Source organism: Ursus americanus, chromosome 12 (assembly GCF_024610735.1).
Source record: "Ursus americanus isolate L20-20 chromosome 12, mUrsAme1.1.p, whole genome shotgun sequence".
Lineage (NCBI taxonomy): Eukaryota > Metazoa > Chordata > Mammalia > Carnivora > Ursidae > Ursus > Ursus americanus.
In genome coordinates this window covers 68,187,534-68,204,101 of record NC_142138.1, presented here as the reverse complement: position 1 = coordinate 68,204,101, position 16,568 = coordinate 68,187,534, and the positions used below count along the sequence as shown (strand labels likewise).

Here is a 16,568-nt window from a genome sequence, read left to right as displayed (position 1 = left end):
TGAGAAAAGAAAATAGGCAAAAATATTCAGAAAGGCAAGCATGCAGGTGAGTAAAGGGAGACCATTTGGAGATGTGTGCTTAAACTCTACACACTTGCCAGCAAAATGAATAGTTTGACAAATGATAGCAGATAAACCTCATCCGATATTTTTCCTTCTCTTGCAGGAATTGAGAAGTTCAAAGGACAGTACTTCCACAGCAGAGACTATAAGAATCCAGAAATTTTCACTGGAAAGAGAGTCATTATAATTGGCATTGGGAATTCTGGAGGGGATCTGGCTGTGGAAATTTGCCACACAGCCAAGCAGGTTTGAATCAGTAAATTATTTACTTTGCTTCATCAAGGAAGCTGTATGTAGACCCCACATAGAGTATGAATACCTCTGCACATAGCCCATCAGTGCCAATGGCAAACACAGGGCTTGGCTCCATTGCCTCAGTTGGCAACATTATGATAATGATATGATTGAGCCAACGTTCCCTGTTAGATTCCCATCATTCAGTTTACCTCACACTAAAGAATCCCAATGAACCGAATCAGCTGTCTCTTCTGAGTATGCCTCGGACTTTGAAGACCAAGCAGTTGCTTCGGGAGCTTGATCAAATGCAGCATTCAGAGTGTGGCTCCTGTTTAGGCTAGTGGAAGTGCCACACTCTCATATGAAGGAAAGCACACTCGTTTAGCAGAAGGCTTTGCACTCATAGGATGGTGGGGGAATTTTCCTCTTCACTCCCCAAATGGAAAATAGAAACAGTCTAATCTTTCCAAAGACAACGTGGATATCAGTATGAAAAGTATCCATGCTGTAGCATGTGCAAGAAGTTCACCCAGCCTTTGCATACAGTCAGGTATCAGAATGACATTCACTCTAAAGCAATTTCTATGTCCTAGAGTTTGTTTTGTTTTGTTTTTTTGGGTTCTGATTTTGCACTCCAGTGTTAAACAACAACAACAACAACAACAACAACAACAACAACAACAACAACCAGACCTGAGCTGTTTTGTTTTTCGTATCATAGATTTTGAGCTGGAAAGAAAATGTCTTCATTATAAATTACTAGAAAAAGACATGTCATTTTATATCTTGTTATTCATGTCTTTACTGAATAACTTTATTGGCAATAGGTAAGTGTCTGGTCATTTTCCAGTAACTTTAATTAAGCTGTGTTTCTCCATAAATATGTTTAAAAAAATTTTTTTAAATAGAAGTTTAATGCCAAAGCTTTGTTAAATGACCTTTACCCAGAAACTCCATTCAATAACACTTCTTAGTATTATCCCCATCACTACAAAAGTAATTTCATGTTACCCCATATATTAATTCAACAAGATTTATCAGGAAATAGGTATATAAACAAAAAAAGGGTAAAAATATGTATAGATGTTGTGATAAAAGATTGTGAAGGTATATGATGGTGGCCCAAAACATGAGTCTTCTTTAATATCACTGGCTTATCGAATGGTCAGAAAGGGAGCTGGGCCTTCCATGCACTGAGGAATTGTAGACTGCCAAAGAACAAAGCACCCAGAGTGGATGGAGATAAGATGGCTGTGTCTGAGAAAGCCTGCGGACAACACACAGCACAACCATGTCTGCGTGGCAGGGGCAACACCAGCCCACCACTAATGCAAGCCAAAGAAACTCAATTGCCAGGTTCTAACTTTTTGCTTTACATATTAAATTCTATTTATTAGAATTTGTAGATCAAAAAATTTAAATGGACATATAAGTTTCAGTATATCAAGGAAGTTTTGGTATAATAAATTTTGTGCTATAATGCTTTTGTGAGGAGAAAACACCTATATCTTATAAAACAACTTTCCTTACATTTTTTTCTTATAAATCCAAATTTGTAAATACAGTGTTTGCTTAAAACAAGGTATAGATGGAAAACTGAAATGAGAAGTATGACGACAGCCATTAAGCATTTATTGAATGTTTACTATATGCCCCACCCTTTGCAAAAACACTATTTAATTCTCACAATAGCCCTGTGATGTATTATTGTCACTACTTTATACATAGGGAATCTTTTGAGACTCTGAGCATTTACTCACATACTTATGTAACAAAAGTTATACAGACTGCACACAAAGCTGTGCGATTCCTAAGACCATGCATGCTCTCTTTTTTTTTAATAATAATTTTTTATTGTTAGTCAACATACAGTACATCCTTAGTTTTTGATGTAATGTTCCATGATTCATTATTTGCATATAACACCCAGTGCTCCATATGCAACATGTGCCCTCCTTAATACCCATCACCGGCCTATCCCAATCCCCCACCCTCCTTCCCTCTGAAGCCCTCAGTTTGTTTCCCAGAGTCCACAGTCTCTCATGGTTCATTCCCCCTTCTTTTTTTTTTTTTTAATGATTTTATTATATTATGTTAGTCACCATACAGTACATCCCCGGAAATCAACTATCATATGATTTCTCTCATGCATGCTCTTTTAACGGTGCTTAATCATCAGAGTGTGTAAGGTTACCATCAGTGAGAATGTATGAGTGAAATACATTATTATCCCTCTGTAGAGTGGTCACCTTTTTATATGAGAGTTTATAGACAAAAGACCATAAAGCAGGTACTTATGTACCTTACAATTCTGGAAATTATCTCCAAGAGTTTTGTAGAGAAAGTGATACTTTCGCCAGGTAATTGAATGTCAAAACTTTATCAGCTCTGAACATTGGCTTTAGCCAGCAGAGGACACATAAAGACTGACCAGCTTCCTGTTGTTCTACTAGTGATCTGCAGTTTTTCCATTCAATAATCAATGAAACACTTCTTCAAGCACAGGCTTTGGGGTCATCAGACCTGGGTTGGAAATTCAACTCTGCCACTTACTAACTGTATGATTTCAGGCAAGTTACTCATTTTCTCCACGCTTCTCATCCATAAAATGGGGATAATAATACCTATTTCAAGAGGTTGTTGTATTTATTAAGTAAGAATATAGATAAAGGACCTGGCACAGTGACTTACAGGTCACAATTCTCAAAAAATGGAAGCAATGATGATGATATGTTGGGGAGACAGAAAGATGTCAATGCTGTACCTCCCACCCTGGAGGAAACACATTTGCAGAGACAGAAATAAGAGCGTAAAAAGTTTAATATCAATATAAGTGATAAATAACAGTGTTTTTTTATAATAATGCAAATAATATCAAAGGCAAAAGAGACTGAGGGTTTTAAATTAAATGATGTCCAATAGCTTTCAGTTCTACTGCTCCTTGATTTTAAATGAGTTGGACAGGTTAAGTGCTAGAGAAGCTCAAAGAACAGAGAGAAAATTGTCAGGCAGAATGGTCAGTGGTGTCTTATGGAGGAGGCACACTTAATCTGGATCTTAACAATAAGAAGGCTTTGGAGAATTAAGAGGATAGGTGGCTTTTCAAGAAGGCATAATGACATTAAACAGAAATGCGGTGGTGGATGAGAGAAACACACATTCTTGGTCAGTGAGTGTACTAATTTAATTGTATTCTTAGTGTTTGAAAAGGAAAATTACAGGAAATAAAAAAAGATGTGCAGGGACTAAAAAGACAGACAAATGAGTTTGAACTTAATCTTGAAGAGAGCAGGGCTCTATTAAAGGATTATGAGCAGAGAGTGACAAAAGCAAACAATTTTTTCCCCATGCCCCAGGTTTTCCTCAGCACCAGGAGAGGGGCTTGGATCCTGAATCGTGTAGCAGACTACGGATATCCTTTTGATGTGTTATTCTCTACTCGATATCATTATTTTCTTTCGAAGATTTGTGGTCAATCATTAGTAAACAGTTTTTTGGAGAAAAAGATGAACCAAAGGTTTGACCACGAAATGTTTGGCCTAAAGCCTAAACACAGGTATGTTGCCACAATGGGGGTGGGGAAGTGATGGCCAAGGCACAAGAATAAGGACTGTTCACACAGGCTAACAGCATTCAAATTATAAGTACAAGGTCTTAGAATAGTGAAAAATACATTTTGCTCTGGGACTTGCATGTAGTCTGGTTTGGCTGGACTATAATAAAATGGCAAAGATGAAAGAGTGATTGAGTATATCTCCAGCCTCACTGGACAGATATATTAAAACCTTTGTATACTCTGCTAAACAAAACGTTTGGAATGAAGACAGTCCAGAGCCATTGAAAGATTTTAAGCAAGTGAGTGACCTAATAATAAATACATTTTGGAACAACCACTCCAAAAATGATGTAGAAGATAGACTGAAGGGGGCTGGAGCAGGAGGCCCTAAAGACAATTGTAATATCTAGGTAAGATAGAAAATAGATAAAACTATTCTGGGGATATTAAGTGGAGAAAGGAAAAAGCCCATGTGACCAGATATAAGACTCAGTTTTGTGGCTTAGGCAACTATATAGATGGTGGTACTGTTTGTGAAAAGCAGTAAGTTTAGAGAGAAAGATGAAATCATGAGGGCATAATAAGAACAGAATCTGTACCTAAAGGTTAGAGTCAAAGCATAACTAACTGCAATAGACCAGTAACAGTAATGCCATGTTCCTGAGGCTAGGCCAGCTCTGTCTGACCATGATGTGGTGAGAATTCTCAGAGCCTATTAACTAAGGGCCCAAGGATCCAGGCTGATTTTTAGAAATGTCCAAGACACTGGAAACCCTATTTTTGTGGCACCCTTATCCTATGCTATCTCTAGGAAATACTACTTAACAGACCCAGAGGCTCCCAAGGGAATTTATAGAAAACCATTTTGACATAAATTCTAAAATCCTAGTCTGTGTAACCTTGGGCAAGCCACTTAACTTCTTTAGGCCTCAGTTTCCTCATCTCTAAACTTGGATGACACCTGTTCTCCCTCCTTTATTGGGTTTGTATGAGACTCAAATAAGTGAATGTACATAGAATCAATTTAGAACTATAAATTACTATATACATGTAATTTATTATATAGTTTGGAAAATGATGGTCTAATTCTAGCTCTTGGGCCTTTGAAACTAGAAATGAGACTCAATAGAATGCAGATAGCCCAGTTCTCCAGACCTATTGATCTGTGGATAGAATCTATAGACCTCTGGCCTTATCATATCACTGAGAATATTACTGCTATTCCTTGAGAAATAAGACCATTCTTCTTTTACTTCTCCAATGTCTTCTCTTTCTTTCTTTCTTTTTTTAAGATTTTATTTATTTATTAGAGAGATAAAGAGAGAGTGCACAAAGGGGAGGAGCAGAGGAGGAAGCAGACTCCCCATTGAGCAGGGAGCCAGCCACAGGGCCTGATCCCAGGACTCTGAGATCATGACCTGAGCCGAAGACAGATGCTTAATCATCTGAGCCACACAGGCACCCCTGTCTTCTCTTTCAGTGCCAAGCTGGTATACGTTAGACCTTTCCCAAATTTCATGGATAGACCAACAGGGAGACCATTAGCATATTGTTTAACCACCTCCATCAAAGTAGAATTTTACTTACATGTTATGGATACCTCTTTTTCTTTCTCTCATTTCTCCTTCTTCTGATCTTTATCACCACTTACAGAGCTCTGAGTCAACATCCAACAGTGAATGATGACCTGCCAAATCGTATACTGTCTGGCTTGGTTAAGGTGAAAGGAAATGTGAAGGAATTCACAGATACAGCTGCCATATTTGAAGATGGCTCCAGGGAGGACAACATTGATGCTGTTATCTTTGCCACAGGCTATACTTTTGCCTTCCCTTTTCTTGAAGATTCTGTCCAAGTAGTCAAAAACAAGATATCCCTATATAAAAAAGTCTTCCCTCCTAACCTGGAAAAACCAACTCTTGCAATCATAGGCTTGATCCAGCCCTTGGGTGCCATTATGCCCATTTCAGAGCTGCAAGGACGCTGGGTCACTCAAGTATTTAAAGGTAAGTGTCCATGCAAGTTGATTACTTAACTACTTAGTGGTATGTTTAATTATGTTTATGTTCTTGCTTTTAAATAGCTAAACAGCATGTATGACTGTAACAGTGCTTGGCATAAAATTAGTGCTCAAAAATTATCTTTGAGTGAATATAAAGTAACGACTTATAACTGTAGATATATATTAGAATCTCCTGGGAAATTTTCCCAAAATAGGTATACTTTGCCTGGTGATATTTATTTAATAAATCTAAGTGGGGCAGACATGAGATCTCTGAGTAAATATTCCTTCATTGATTCCAATGGGAAGTCCAGACTAGAATCCACTCATCTAGATTTTAGACAACTGATACGTATTTGTGAAGCAAAAGAATGTAATCTTTCATTATAGAGAAAAGCAAATATAGAAATGGTGTGATTTGATTTCAGCCAAAAATTAAGACCTGGTTAAAGACTAGTCCAGAATGTATAAGATTCAACCTCTCAGGGGTGCCTGGGTGGCATAGCGGTTAAGCGTCTGCCTTCGGCTCAGGGCGTGATCCCGGCGTTCTGGGATCGAGCCCCACATCAGGCTCCTCTGCTATGAGCCTGCTTCTTCCTCTCCCACTCCCCCTGCTTGTGTTCCCTCTCTCACTGGCTGTCTCTATCTCTGTCAAATAAATAAATAAAATCTTTAAAAAAAAAAAAAAAAAAAGATTCAACCTCTCAAATTTCTACTTTCCCCCTTTTATATACCCTCTCTCAGTTTTGGCCAAGAGAACATGTGAAAAAATTTTGGGTTTGGGATAGTAGGCTCAATATGAGTCAGGAGAATGATATGGCTTCTAAAAGGCTTATCTCTAGCATCATTAGAATTATAATGTCCTAGAACTTACAATTGTTCTTCACTAAGGACTTAAATTGTTCTTGTCTAAACTGGTCAGCACATACCCAAAGATATATTTTATTTTATTTTTCCCAAAGACATATTTTATTTTATTTTTATTATGTTCAGTTAGCCACTGTATAGTACATCATTAGTTTCTGATGTAGTGTTCAATGATTCGTTAGTTATATATGACACCCAGTGCTCATCACAACACATGCCCTCCTTAATACCCATCACCCTGTTACCCCCACCCCCACCCCATATTTTAAAAGTGAAATTGGGGTGCATGAAAAGGAGAGAGATTTGAGGGATTTGAAAACGTGACATTTTAAGTACAACTGAAGGAGCCTGAGGGGTTTACCTAGAGAAGAGAAGATGGAGGGGAGATATGAGAGTTCCCTTCAAAGGTTTGAAGAATGTCCCCTGGCAGAAGGATCTGATTTGTTCAGTATCACTTCAAAGGGTTGAACCAGATCCAAGGAGTGAAACTTTGAGGGCTGCACAAAATCAGCTTAACATTAAAAACAAACACGCCAACCTTTTTTTTTTTTTTTTTGGTCAGCTATTGCCATTTCAAGATGGACTGGGCTGCCTCTGAAATTGTGAAGAATCCAAGCAGAACAGGAAAAAGCTTATCTTTAGGACTTTAGGCATAAATGGGATCAATAATTTATTTTTCCTTCTCACCCTGTGGCGTAAAGTCTGTTTGTTACAAAGAGTACAAATGTGTGTGTGGTTCCCGCAGGCTGCCCTTTTACTTCCTTATTTTTCATATACTTTTAAGACCATTTATTATTTCCTCATGTCCATTATTTCATTTCCCAATTAGGAAGATGTTGTTGGTTAGAAGGCAGAATAGGAGAAATATCTTCCAAAGACAAGGTAGAATAGAGTAAGTTACTGCTGTTAATGTCATACTGTGGTGATGATGGGGTAAGGTGATCTAGTGAATTATAACCTCCTTGGGTACAGAAAATTACCCTGTATTTCTTTGAGTTCTCCATTGCATAGTGATTGTTAATAGGATTATTGTTCCCAGGGAGGTAATTTTACACTTAAAATTTTGATTTTCCTCTTTAGGGCTAAAGACATTGCCCTCACAAAGTGAAATGAAAGCAGAAATAGCTAAGGTTCAAGAGGAAATCGCTAAAAGGTAAGAAATTCTCCAGGAGGTATGTAATTTTTCTTAATTAGAGTGATGTACATTTATTAATTTTATTTATATGAGAAAGAAAGCGCGTGGGTGCTCGTGCACACAGCAGGGAGGGGCAAAGTGAGAGGGAGAGAGTCTTAAGCAGACTCCACCCTGCAGGTGGAGCCCAACTCAGGGCTCAATCTCACAACCCTGAGATCAGAACTGAGCCAAAACCAAGAGTCAGACACTCAACCAACTGTGCCACCCACGTGCCCCTATTATATTATATTTAATCTTCCTTGTGTTATGGTAAGGATTTAGATTATATTTTGAAGGGAAGGGAAGTAATAGTTTGTGACAATAAAATGGAGAAATAGCACCAAGTGGTTTGGATATACATGGAAAAGGAGAGAAAAGCATTTAAAATCCTATGATTAGAACCTAAAGAAAAGTCAAGTAGGAAAAAGCACATGGAGAGAAAATCAGGTATATTAATTTTGGTAGAATTACTTGAAATGCTAGTGAAGCTGCCAGACAAAGAAAGGGTGTCAATGAATTAATTAATGGAGGAAGATATAGTCCAGTTACAAATCTGTAGGTAGATTTACAAATCAGATTAGGCTACTTTGCTGTCTGTCATCATGTGACAGCACACCCAGGTCACAGAGGCTCACAGTACGAACAGTCTTTGTAATTTGGGAAGGTGGTAACATGAGCTAGTTCCTTAGTGCTTGGGTGAACATGGTAATTTAGCAATCTGAATTTCAGAACTTGAGTTTATTCAGTGGATGATTTTTATTTGGATAAAGTGGAAGTTGATGACAGTAAGATCCTAAATTTTTGTGGAAAAGTCAGAGGTATAATCATTCCAGGGCCAAAGAGGTGGTCTTCTTTAATTGATTATACTAGCATACTCTCCCCTATCTGGGAAGAGGAGAAAGTTTTTATTAATCCTGATATCCTTTCCAGGTACTCTGCTGTTCCCCTCCTAACTTTCACTGACAAATTTCTACAATATATTCTCTAAATTCTCACCCTTTTCTCTCTCCTAAGCCTCCTGCATTGTAACTTCCATCCTTAACCATAACCATAACCAACTTCATTTTTCTTCTCACTCCTGAGTTTGGTGCTTCTAAACGTCTCTTCCTTCTTAGAGTGCTTTCTTTCCTTGGTTTTCCGGCAGTAAACTATCCTATTTCAACTTTCCTTTGACTTATTTTTGTCTAACTACCTTCTGACTGTGAGCAGTTTCCAATAACCTTTATTGAGGGTCATCTATGTACACAAAGTATATTATATGCATGAGTTTATTTAATCCTTGCAACAACCCTACAAGGCTAGTATAGTGAATCCTTGTGAAACCTTCATGAATACTCAGCTCTTGACTCATTACTATAGGATAAATGCATGCCTACAGACCCTTAAGCCAAGGGGAAGCACTCAAATTCTTTCCTGTCTAGTCCCATTTTTATAACACTAGTCCCATTTCAATAAATTGCAATTTGACCATCTGGTAGTTCCTCTAGATTTCCATCTCACCAATTCTACCTCAAATTTATTTTCTCTAATTTTTTCCTGTCCTTGTTTTTGGATTCCTCAAGTTATCCCACCTAATCTCAATTAGTTTGACTTGGCTTTTCTCTTTCTTTCTGTCCTACTATTCTTTATTTTATTTTCCTTATAGGAGGTAAAAATTTACCAGTTAGCTCTCTAAATCCTATTCCTTCCACAAGTATCTGTTACCACATTTCCCCCCTAAAAAGTTTTAGCTCTTCAAATCTGCACTTAGTATAATCACTCCATCTGACTCTGTTTGGAGGGCCACTTCCTCTAGTGGGATAAGTCATCCTCCCCCTTCTTTCAGTATTCCAAATTAGCACTGGCCCTGGGAAGTCCTGCTCTGTGGACCCCACTACCACTACCCTCATAAACAACTGAAGATCCCAAACTTGAGAATTTTTGTGGCAAGTCCTCTCGTAACATCAGAGTCCTCTGTATCTGGATATGTTATATTCGCCTCTCTCTATTCATTCCTGTTTTCTAAAACATGCCTCCTTTACTCTCAGTAGCACCCATAGATATTCCATTCTCATATTGCATACTCATTGCTATTTTATTCCTTCATTCTGCTGCTCCCCCGACTTGTAACACTTTGCTGTTTGCTATCAGTTATATCCTCCACATTCTTCAAGGACTTAATGCTCTATTTTAACTACCCTCTTCTAACATTTCTATTTAGCAATCTAAAACCACACAATATACCAAAAGTCTTATATTCTTTTCTGCTTCATGCGTATCTATCTTCTATCCTCCAGTAGATTATATAAGATCCTTAAGGTTGGAGACAATGTCTTCTTTTTCTTTCTACAGCTCCTAGCCAAATATGGAGCCAATAACAGGCACTCAGAAGCACTGAATAATTGATTGATTGATTGACTTGTTGATAGGCCATGGCTTTTGTCTTCTCTGCTTCAGGTATGTGGAGAGCCAACGTCATACCATTCAAGGAGACTATATAGATACCATGGAAGAACTTGCTGATCTGGTGGGTGTCAGGCCCAATCTACTATCTCTGGCCTTCACTGACCCCAAACTGGCAGTACAGCTATTTTGGGGACCCTGCACTCCAATCCAGTATCGTCTTCAAGGCCCTGGAAAATGGGATGGAGCCCGAAAAGCTATCCTCACCACAGATGATCGTATCAGGAAGCCAATGATGACTAGAGCAACTGAAAGCAGTAACTCCACAACTTCAACAATAACAATGGCCAGGTTTATGCTGGCTGTTGCTTTCTTTGCTATAATTATGACCTACTTTTAGCTATCCCATTTGTCACTGCCCTAGTTTTCTTTGGAAAACTGGATCTACAGATGCCTTAAGAATCTGATGAGATTGAACAACTCTCAGCTTCACATTGCTTAGGAATCTACTTTTCTTTCTTTTGCCAAAGCATTAATCCTTTGTCCTCTTCCCTACAGTAAGATTCTAACTTTTCATTCATATTAATTTCCCTCCCTTCCTTTTATGACCCATCACTTTTTCCTTTTAGTAACCCCTGAACTATGAGCTCAGGTATTCTTTTAGTCATCTTTGTTTGTCCTTAGTATACTTCTTAACATGTGGTATGTGTTTAATAAATGTTTGTTGTCATTTATCAAATATAATGGTGGGGAGCATAAGTCAATATTTATATAAGAAATGGGTGACTCCATGTATTCTGCATCTGACAGGATCTGGTTTTCTGTTAGGAGCTTAATCTTTTGTTTGTTTTTAATACTGTAACTAAATGTATATCTCCTGAGAGATAAGAGAAATAATAGTTATATACATCTAAGATAAGATATATAAACACTTAACCATTTTATTTCAACTAGCTATTCACTAGTGTGTCTGATACCTGGTCCTTTTCACTCTTTTCCCCTAAACAACATGTCTTTATTTTTTCAATGAGAAAACTATCTTCAGCTTTCTAGGCTCATGAGTTGTTCTAATAATCTAGCATCTGCCAATAGGTTCAACTTGGTTAAAAAATTTGGGATTTTAAGCTGGCTGTCTTGTCTTCTTTTGATCTCTTAGTTCCCATAATAGGATCCAATAAGACTGTCTTAGATCTGTAGCTGCCAACTTTTGGTATATGGCCTACGGATATGATTTGATTTGTCATCCCTTACTCTTACTCTCTCCTCTCTACTCCCTCACACACAGAGTCTAAGTAGTACATAATCAAAGAGGTCATATTTGTATTAAAACAGGATTGAGGGGTGCCTGGGTGGCTCATTTGGTTGAGCGTCCAACTTTTAATTTTGGCTCAGGTCACGATCTCAGGGTTGTGAGATCCTGCAGCAGGCTCACACGCTGGGTGTGAAGCCTGCTTAAGATTCTCCTTCCCCTAACACATGAAAAAATATTCAAAATCATTAGCCATCAGGGAAATTTAAATCAAAACCACACTGAGATACCACCTTATGCCAGTTAGAATGGCAAAAATGGACAAGGCAGGAAACAACAATTGTTGGAGAGGATGTGGAGAAAGGGGATCCCTCCTACATTGTTGGCGGGAATACAAGTTGGTACAGCCACTCTGGAAAACAGTGTGGAGATCCCTTAAAAAGTTAAAAATTGAGCTACCCTATGATCCAGCAATTGCACTACTGGGTATTTACCCCAAAGACACAGACATAGTGAAGAGAAGGGCCATATGCACCCCAATGTTCATAACAGCATTGTGCACAGTAGCTAAATTGTGGAAGGAGCCGAGATGCCCTTCAACAGATGACTGGATTAAGAAGATGTGGTCTATATATACAATGGAATATTACTCAGCCATCAAAAAGAACGATTTCTCAACATTTGCTGCAACATGGACGGGACTGGAGGAGATAATGCTAAGCAAAATAAGTCAAGCAAAGAAAAACAATTATCATATGGTTTCACTCATTTATGGAACATAAGAAGTAGGAAGATCGGTAGGAGAAGAAAGGGAAGAAGAAAGGGGGGGTAATCAGAAGGGGGAATGAACCATGAGAGACTATGGACTCTGGGAAACAAACTGAGGGCTTCGGGGGGGGGGAGGGAATGGGATAGGCTGGTGATGGGTGTTAAGGAGGGCACGTATTGCACGGTGCACTGGGTGTTATATACAAATAATGAATCATGGAACTTTACATAAAAAACTAGGGATGTACTGTATTAAATATTATTATTTAAAAAAAAGATTCTCCTTCTCCCTCTCCCTCTCCCCTCCCCCTCCCTAAAAATAATAAATACATAAATACATAAATACATACATAAATAAAATAGGGACATTCTGCTTATAACAGTTCTTTTAATGTCATACAATGTAGTTCTGAAAAACAGAGCAAATTAAATGAAAAGCAGGGACTTCCATTTATGTCCTAGGACTGTTGTTGATTCCTTTTTCTCATCTGTAGAACCTTTGTTCTGTTTTTGTCTCACAAAGTTAAGTAAGTGTTAAGTTGGGCCCACCAAATTTCATATGGAATGATACTGGATGTACTAGCCAGGTTTATATTTACAAACCTGGTAAATATACACTGCTGCCTATATTTACAAAAGAATAAATGTGAACAAATAAAGGAACAAATTAGAAAGTACTGTCTGCCCCAGTTTTAATAAACATAGGAGAACCAGAAATGTGAGAACTACAACTTCTTCCTAAACGTTGAACTATTTGCACATTTCCATGCCATTGGGCCTAATTTACCACGGAAATGCCGTTTGAGAATTAGAAATGGTATTACTTCTTAGGTCTTTTTCCATCCCTAAAACTTCTGACACTGATGATTTATCATCTATAAAAATAGACCTACTATCTTACAATCTTCAGATTACTCTAGTTCAAGTAAATTAAAGGTTGCTTGCTTCTTTTTCATTTTCTTCTTTTAACATATAAATTTGCCTCTTTTAACATGTAAGCTTATTGAATGGACAATCCTTTGATAATACAATATCAATAAGTATCGGTTTCCTCTTTAAGTAAAAAGTATGTCATTCTAAATTCACTGACTCTCTCATTTTACTTACAATATGCAAGGTTACAAAAAAAAATCATTGGTTAACTTCTAAACCAAGCTAAAAGTAAGATATGAATAGGAAATGAACTAAAAACAACTCAAGATACAAAGCCCTAGTTGCTGATGATTGTGTACTAATATTCATTAATTTACCAGGCCTTGCTTTTCTAATTATGTTGAAAGGTTTTATCACTTTCCCATTATATTTTATCATTTCCCATTATATTACACATACACACACACACACACACACACACACACACACACACACACACTTGTTGTGCCAGAAAGTAAGAAAGTGCTCAAAAGGCAAACTGATAGGTGTATTTCAAAGGGATACAGAAGCCAACTGAAGCCATTGGTCTCAATGGCCAAAGGCAAAACAATCTGAGCAACAAAATAAATTACCTAATGTAATGTATCCTGGATAGGAACTGGAACATTAAATATTAGGTGAATGTGCTCTGGAGGTGCGGCTGCTGTTGCCACCACTGTGCAGCCCCAGAGCAGGAGCCATCACGGAGAGGAGGCAGGAGGAGGCCCGGACCTGGGTGGGACAGGGGAGGACAGATTCCCAGAAGAGGGATAACTGGGTCAGAGAGTGGTTACCCTGTATATAACAGTGTGTGTCTCACTGCACCTTCAGTGGCACTGAGTAGACTCTCAGTATTTAAACAGACCACATGATGCATGAGTATAAGCCAATGGCCCTTGGTTTAGGAGGCATGGGAAGTCTGCTCTGACAGTTCAGTTTGTTCCCGGAATTTTTGTTGAAAAATATGACCCAATGATAGAAGATTCCTAAACCCAAAATATGACCCAAAGACAGAAGATTCTTCTGTCTTTACAGAAGACAAGTTGAAATGGATTGCCAGAAGTGTATGCCTGAAATCCTGGACACAGCAGGACAGAGAAATTTACAGTGATGAGGGATTTGTATATGAAGAACGGCCTTAGGATTTGCACAAGCATATTCTATTATAGCTCAGCCCACGTTTAATGACTTATAGGACCATTTGATGGGTAAAGGGCACAGAAGATGTTTCAATGATTTTGGCTGGCAATAAATGTGAACTGGATGATGAAGGAATAGTTGGCAAAGAATTGGTCAGAATTTAGAATGACACTGGTGTGACTGTCCCTTTTTAGAATCGTTTGCAAAATTGCACTACTGGGTATTTACCCCAAAGATACAGACGTAGTGAAGAGAAGGGCCATATGCACCCCAATGTTCATAGCAGCATTGTCCACAATAGCTAAATTGTGGGAGAAGCCGAGATGCCCTTCAACAGATGACTGGATTAAGAAGATGTAGTCCATATATACAATGGAATATTACTCAGCCATCAGAAAGAATGATTATACAACATTTGCAGCAACATGGACGGGACTGGAGGAGATTATGCAAAGTGAAATAAGTCAAGCAGAGAAAGACAATTATCATATGGTTTCACTAATTTATGGAGCATAAGAAATAGGAAGATCGGTAGGAGAAGGAAGGGAAGAATGAAGGGGGGGTAAACAGAAAGGGGAATGAACCACGAGAGACTATGGACTCTGGGAAACAAACTGAGGGCTTCAGAGGGGAGGGGGGGTGGGGGATTAGGATAGGCCGGTGATGGGTATTAAGGAGGGCACATATTGCATGGTGTACTGGGTGTTATACGCAAATAATGAATCATGGAACATTACATCAAAAAACTAAGGATATACTGTATGGTGACTAACATAACAAAATAAAAATTAGTATAAAAAATAAATTAATTAAAAAAAAGAATCTTTTGCAAAGTCAAAATCAACATTAATGAGATATTTTATGACCTGGTCAAAACAGATAAATAGAAAAACACCAGTGGAAAAGAAGAAGCCTAAAAAGAAGTCATGTCTGCTGCGTTAGACCTGTACTAAGCAGCAGCTCGGGGCCAGATTACAGGAATGAACCGTTACCTAACTGGGAAGTGCCAGCATTCCAGACTTCAAAAATTAAAGCTGAAAAGGCCTCTCCTGTTTATACATTTTGTGAATAACTGAAATCTTATATTGGTTTCCACCAATTCCCTGGAGAAAAAAAATTGTTCTTTGTATAGCTCTTAGAAAATAAGACAATAGTATTTTTCCTTTGTAATAGCAGTTATAACAGATGTGAAAATATATTTAACTCTAATATGACCATACAAAAGAGCATAGATGCATTTTAAATGTTAGCTATTGCTAGTATAATCAAATGATTTCATACTGACCTTTTTTTCTAAAGATTTATTTTTTTTTATTTTAGAGAGAGAGAGCCTGGTGAGCAGGGAGAAGGGCAAAGGGACAGGGAGAGAGAATCCCAAGCCACTCCATGCTGAGCCCGGAGCTCTTCGCAGGGCTTGATCTCATGACTTCAAGATTATGACCTGAGCCAAAACCAAGAATCAGACACCTAGTCAAGTCACCTAGGTGCCCCTCATATTGGTCTTTTTGTCATGATTTCTCCCTGTCAAACACTAAAAAGTTGAACCATTATACTTTTATCTATAATGATATAGATTATGAAATTTCCCCTCAAACTCATTGTAGCAGATAACTTTTTGAGTCATTGGCTTCATTTTATATTTTGAAATTACAAAACATCATTCTGTCTGTATATTCTAATTAAAATTGTGCATAATGTTTTGAAAAATGGGTCTTTTATAGGAAAAAAATTGGGATAACTGATTTCTATGGCTTTCAAAGCTAAAATATATAATATAAAAACCAACTCTAATATTACGTCTTGTGTTTTACTGTCAGATTAAATTACAGCTTTTATGAATAATTAAATTTTAGTATATTCTCAAAAAAACTAAAGAGATATTATTTTTAAAAATTTTTTATTCATTTTTGGGAGAGAAAGTGAGAGAGCACTAGAGGGGGAGGATCAGAGGGAGAGGGAGAAACAGACTCTCCGCCAAGCAGAGGGCCTGATGCGGGGATTGATCCCAGGAGTCCGGGACTGTGACCTGAGCTGAAGGCAGACACTCAACTGACTAAGCCACCCAGGCGCCCCTAAAGAAATATTATTAACAAAGTATGGATTTTGGTTAATGAAAATGTACAATAATGGTTTCTTAGTTGTGACAACTATACCACAGTAATGTAAAATGTTAACAACAAAAGAAACTGGGTATGGGGTATATGAGAACTCTGTACTA

The 16,568-nt window shown here is 37.9% G+C and overlaps 1 protein-coding gene and 1 long non-coding RNA gene across 3 annotated transcripts in view; one reads left to right on the top strand and one right to left on the bottom strand.

The window, feature by feature from the left end:
• FMO5 (flavin containing dimethylaniline monoxygenase 5) overlaps window positions 1-12,976 on the top strand; it is a 31,730-nt gene extending 18,754 nt beyond the window's left edge. Inside the window, exons 4-8 of the mRNA XM_045813589.2 lie at window positions 167-309; window positions 3,657-3,856; window positions 5,510-5,862; window positions 7,806-7,878; window positions 10,336-12,976. Coding sequence (XP_045669545.1) covers window positions 167-309; window positions 3,657-3,856; window positions 5,510-5,862; window positions 7,806-7,878; window positions 10,336-10,681 — 1,115 coding nt within the window. The 3' untranslated portion in view covers window positions 10,682-12,976. The remainder of the gene's footprint in view (window positions 1-166; window positions 310-3,656; window positions 3,857-5,509; window positions 5,863-7,805; window positions 7,879-10,335) is intronic.
• LOC148109225 (uncharacterized) overlaps window positions 1-16,568 on the bottom strand; it is a 58,925-nt gene that overhangs the window by 18,822 nt on the left and 23,535 nt on the right. The gene's annotated exons all lie outside the window — the stretch shown is intronic.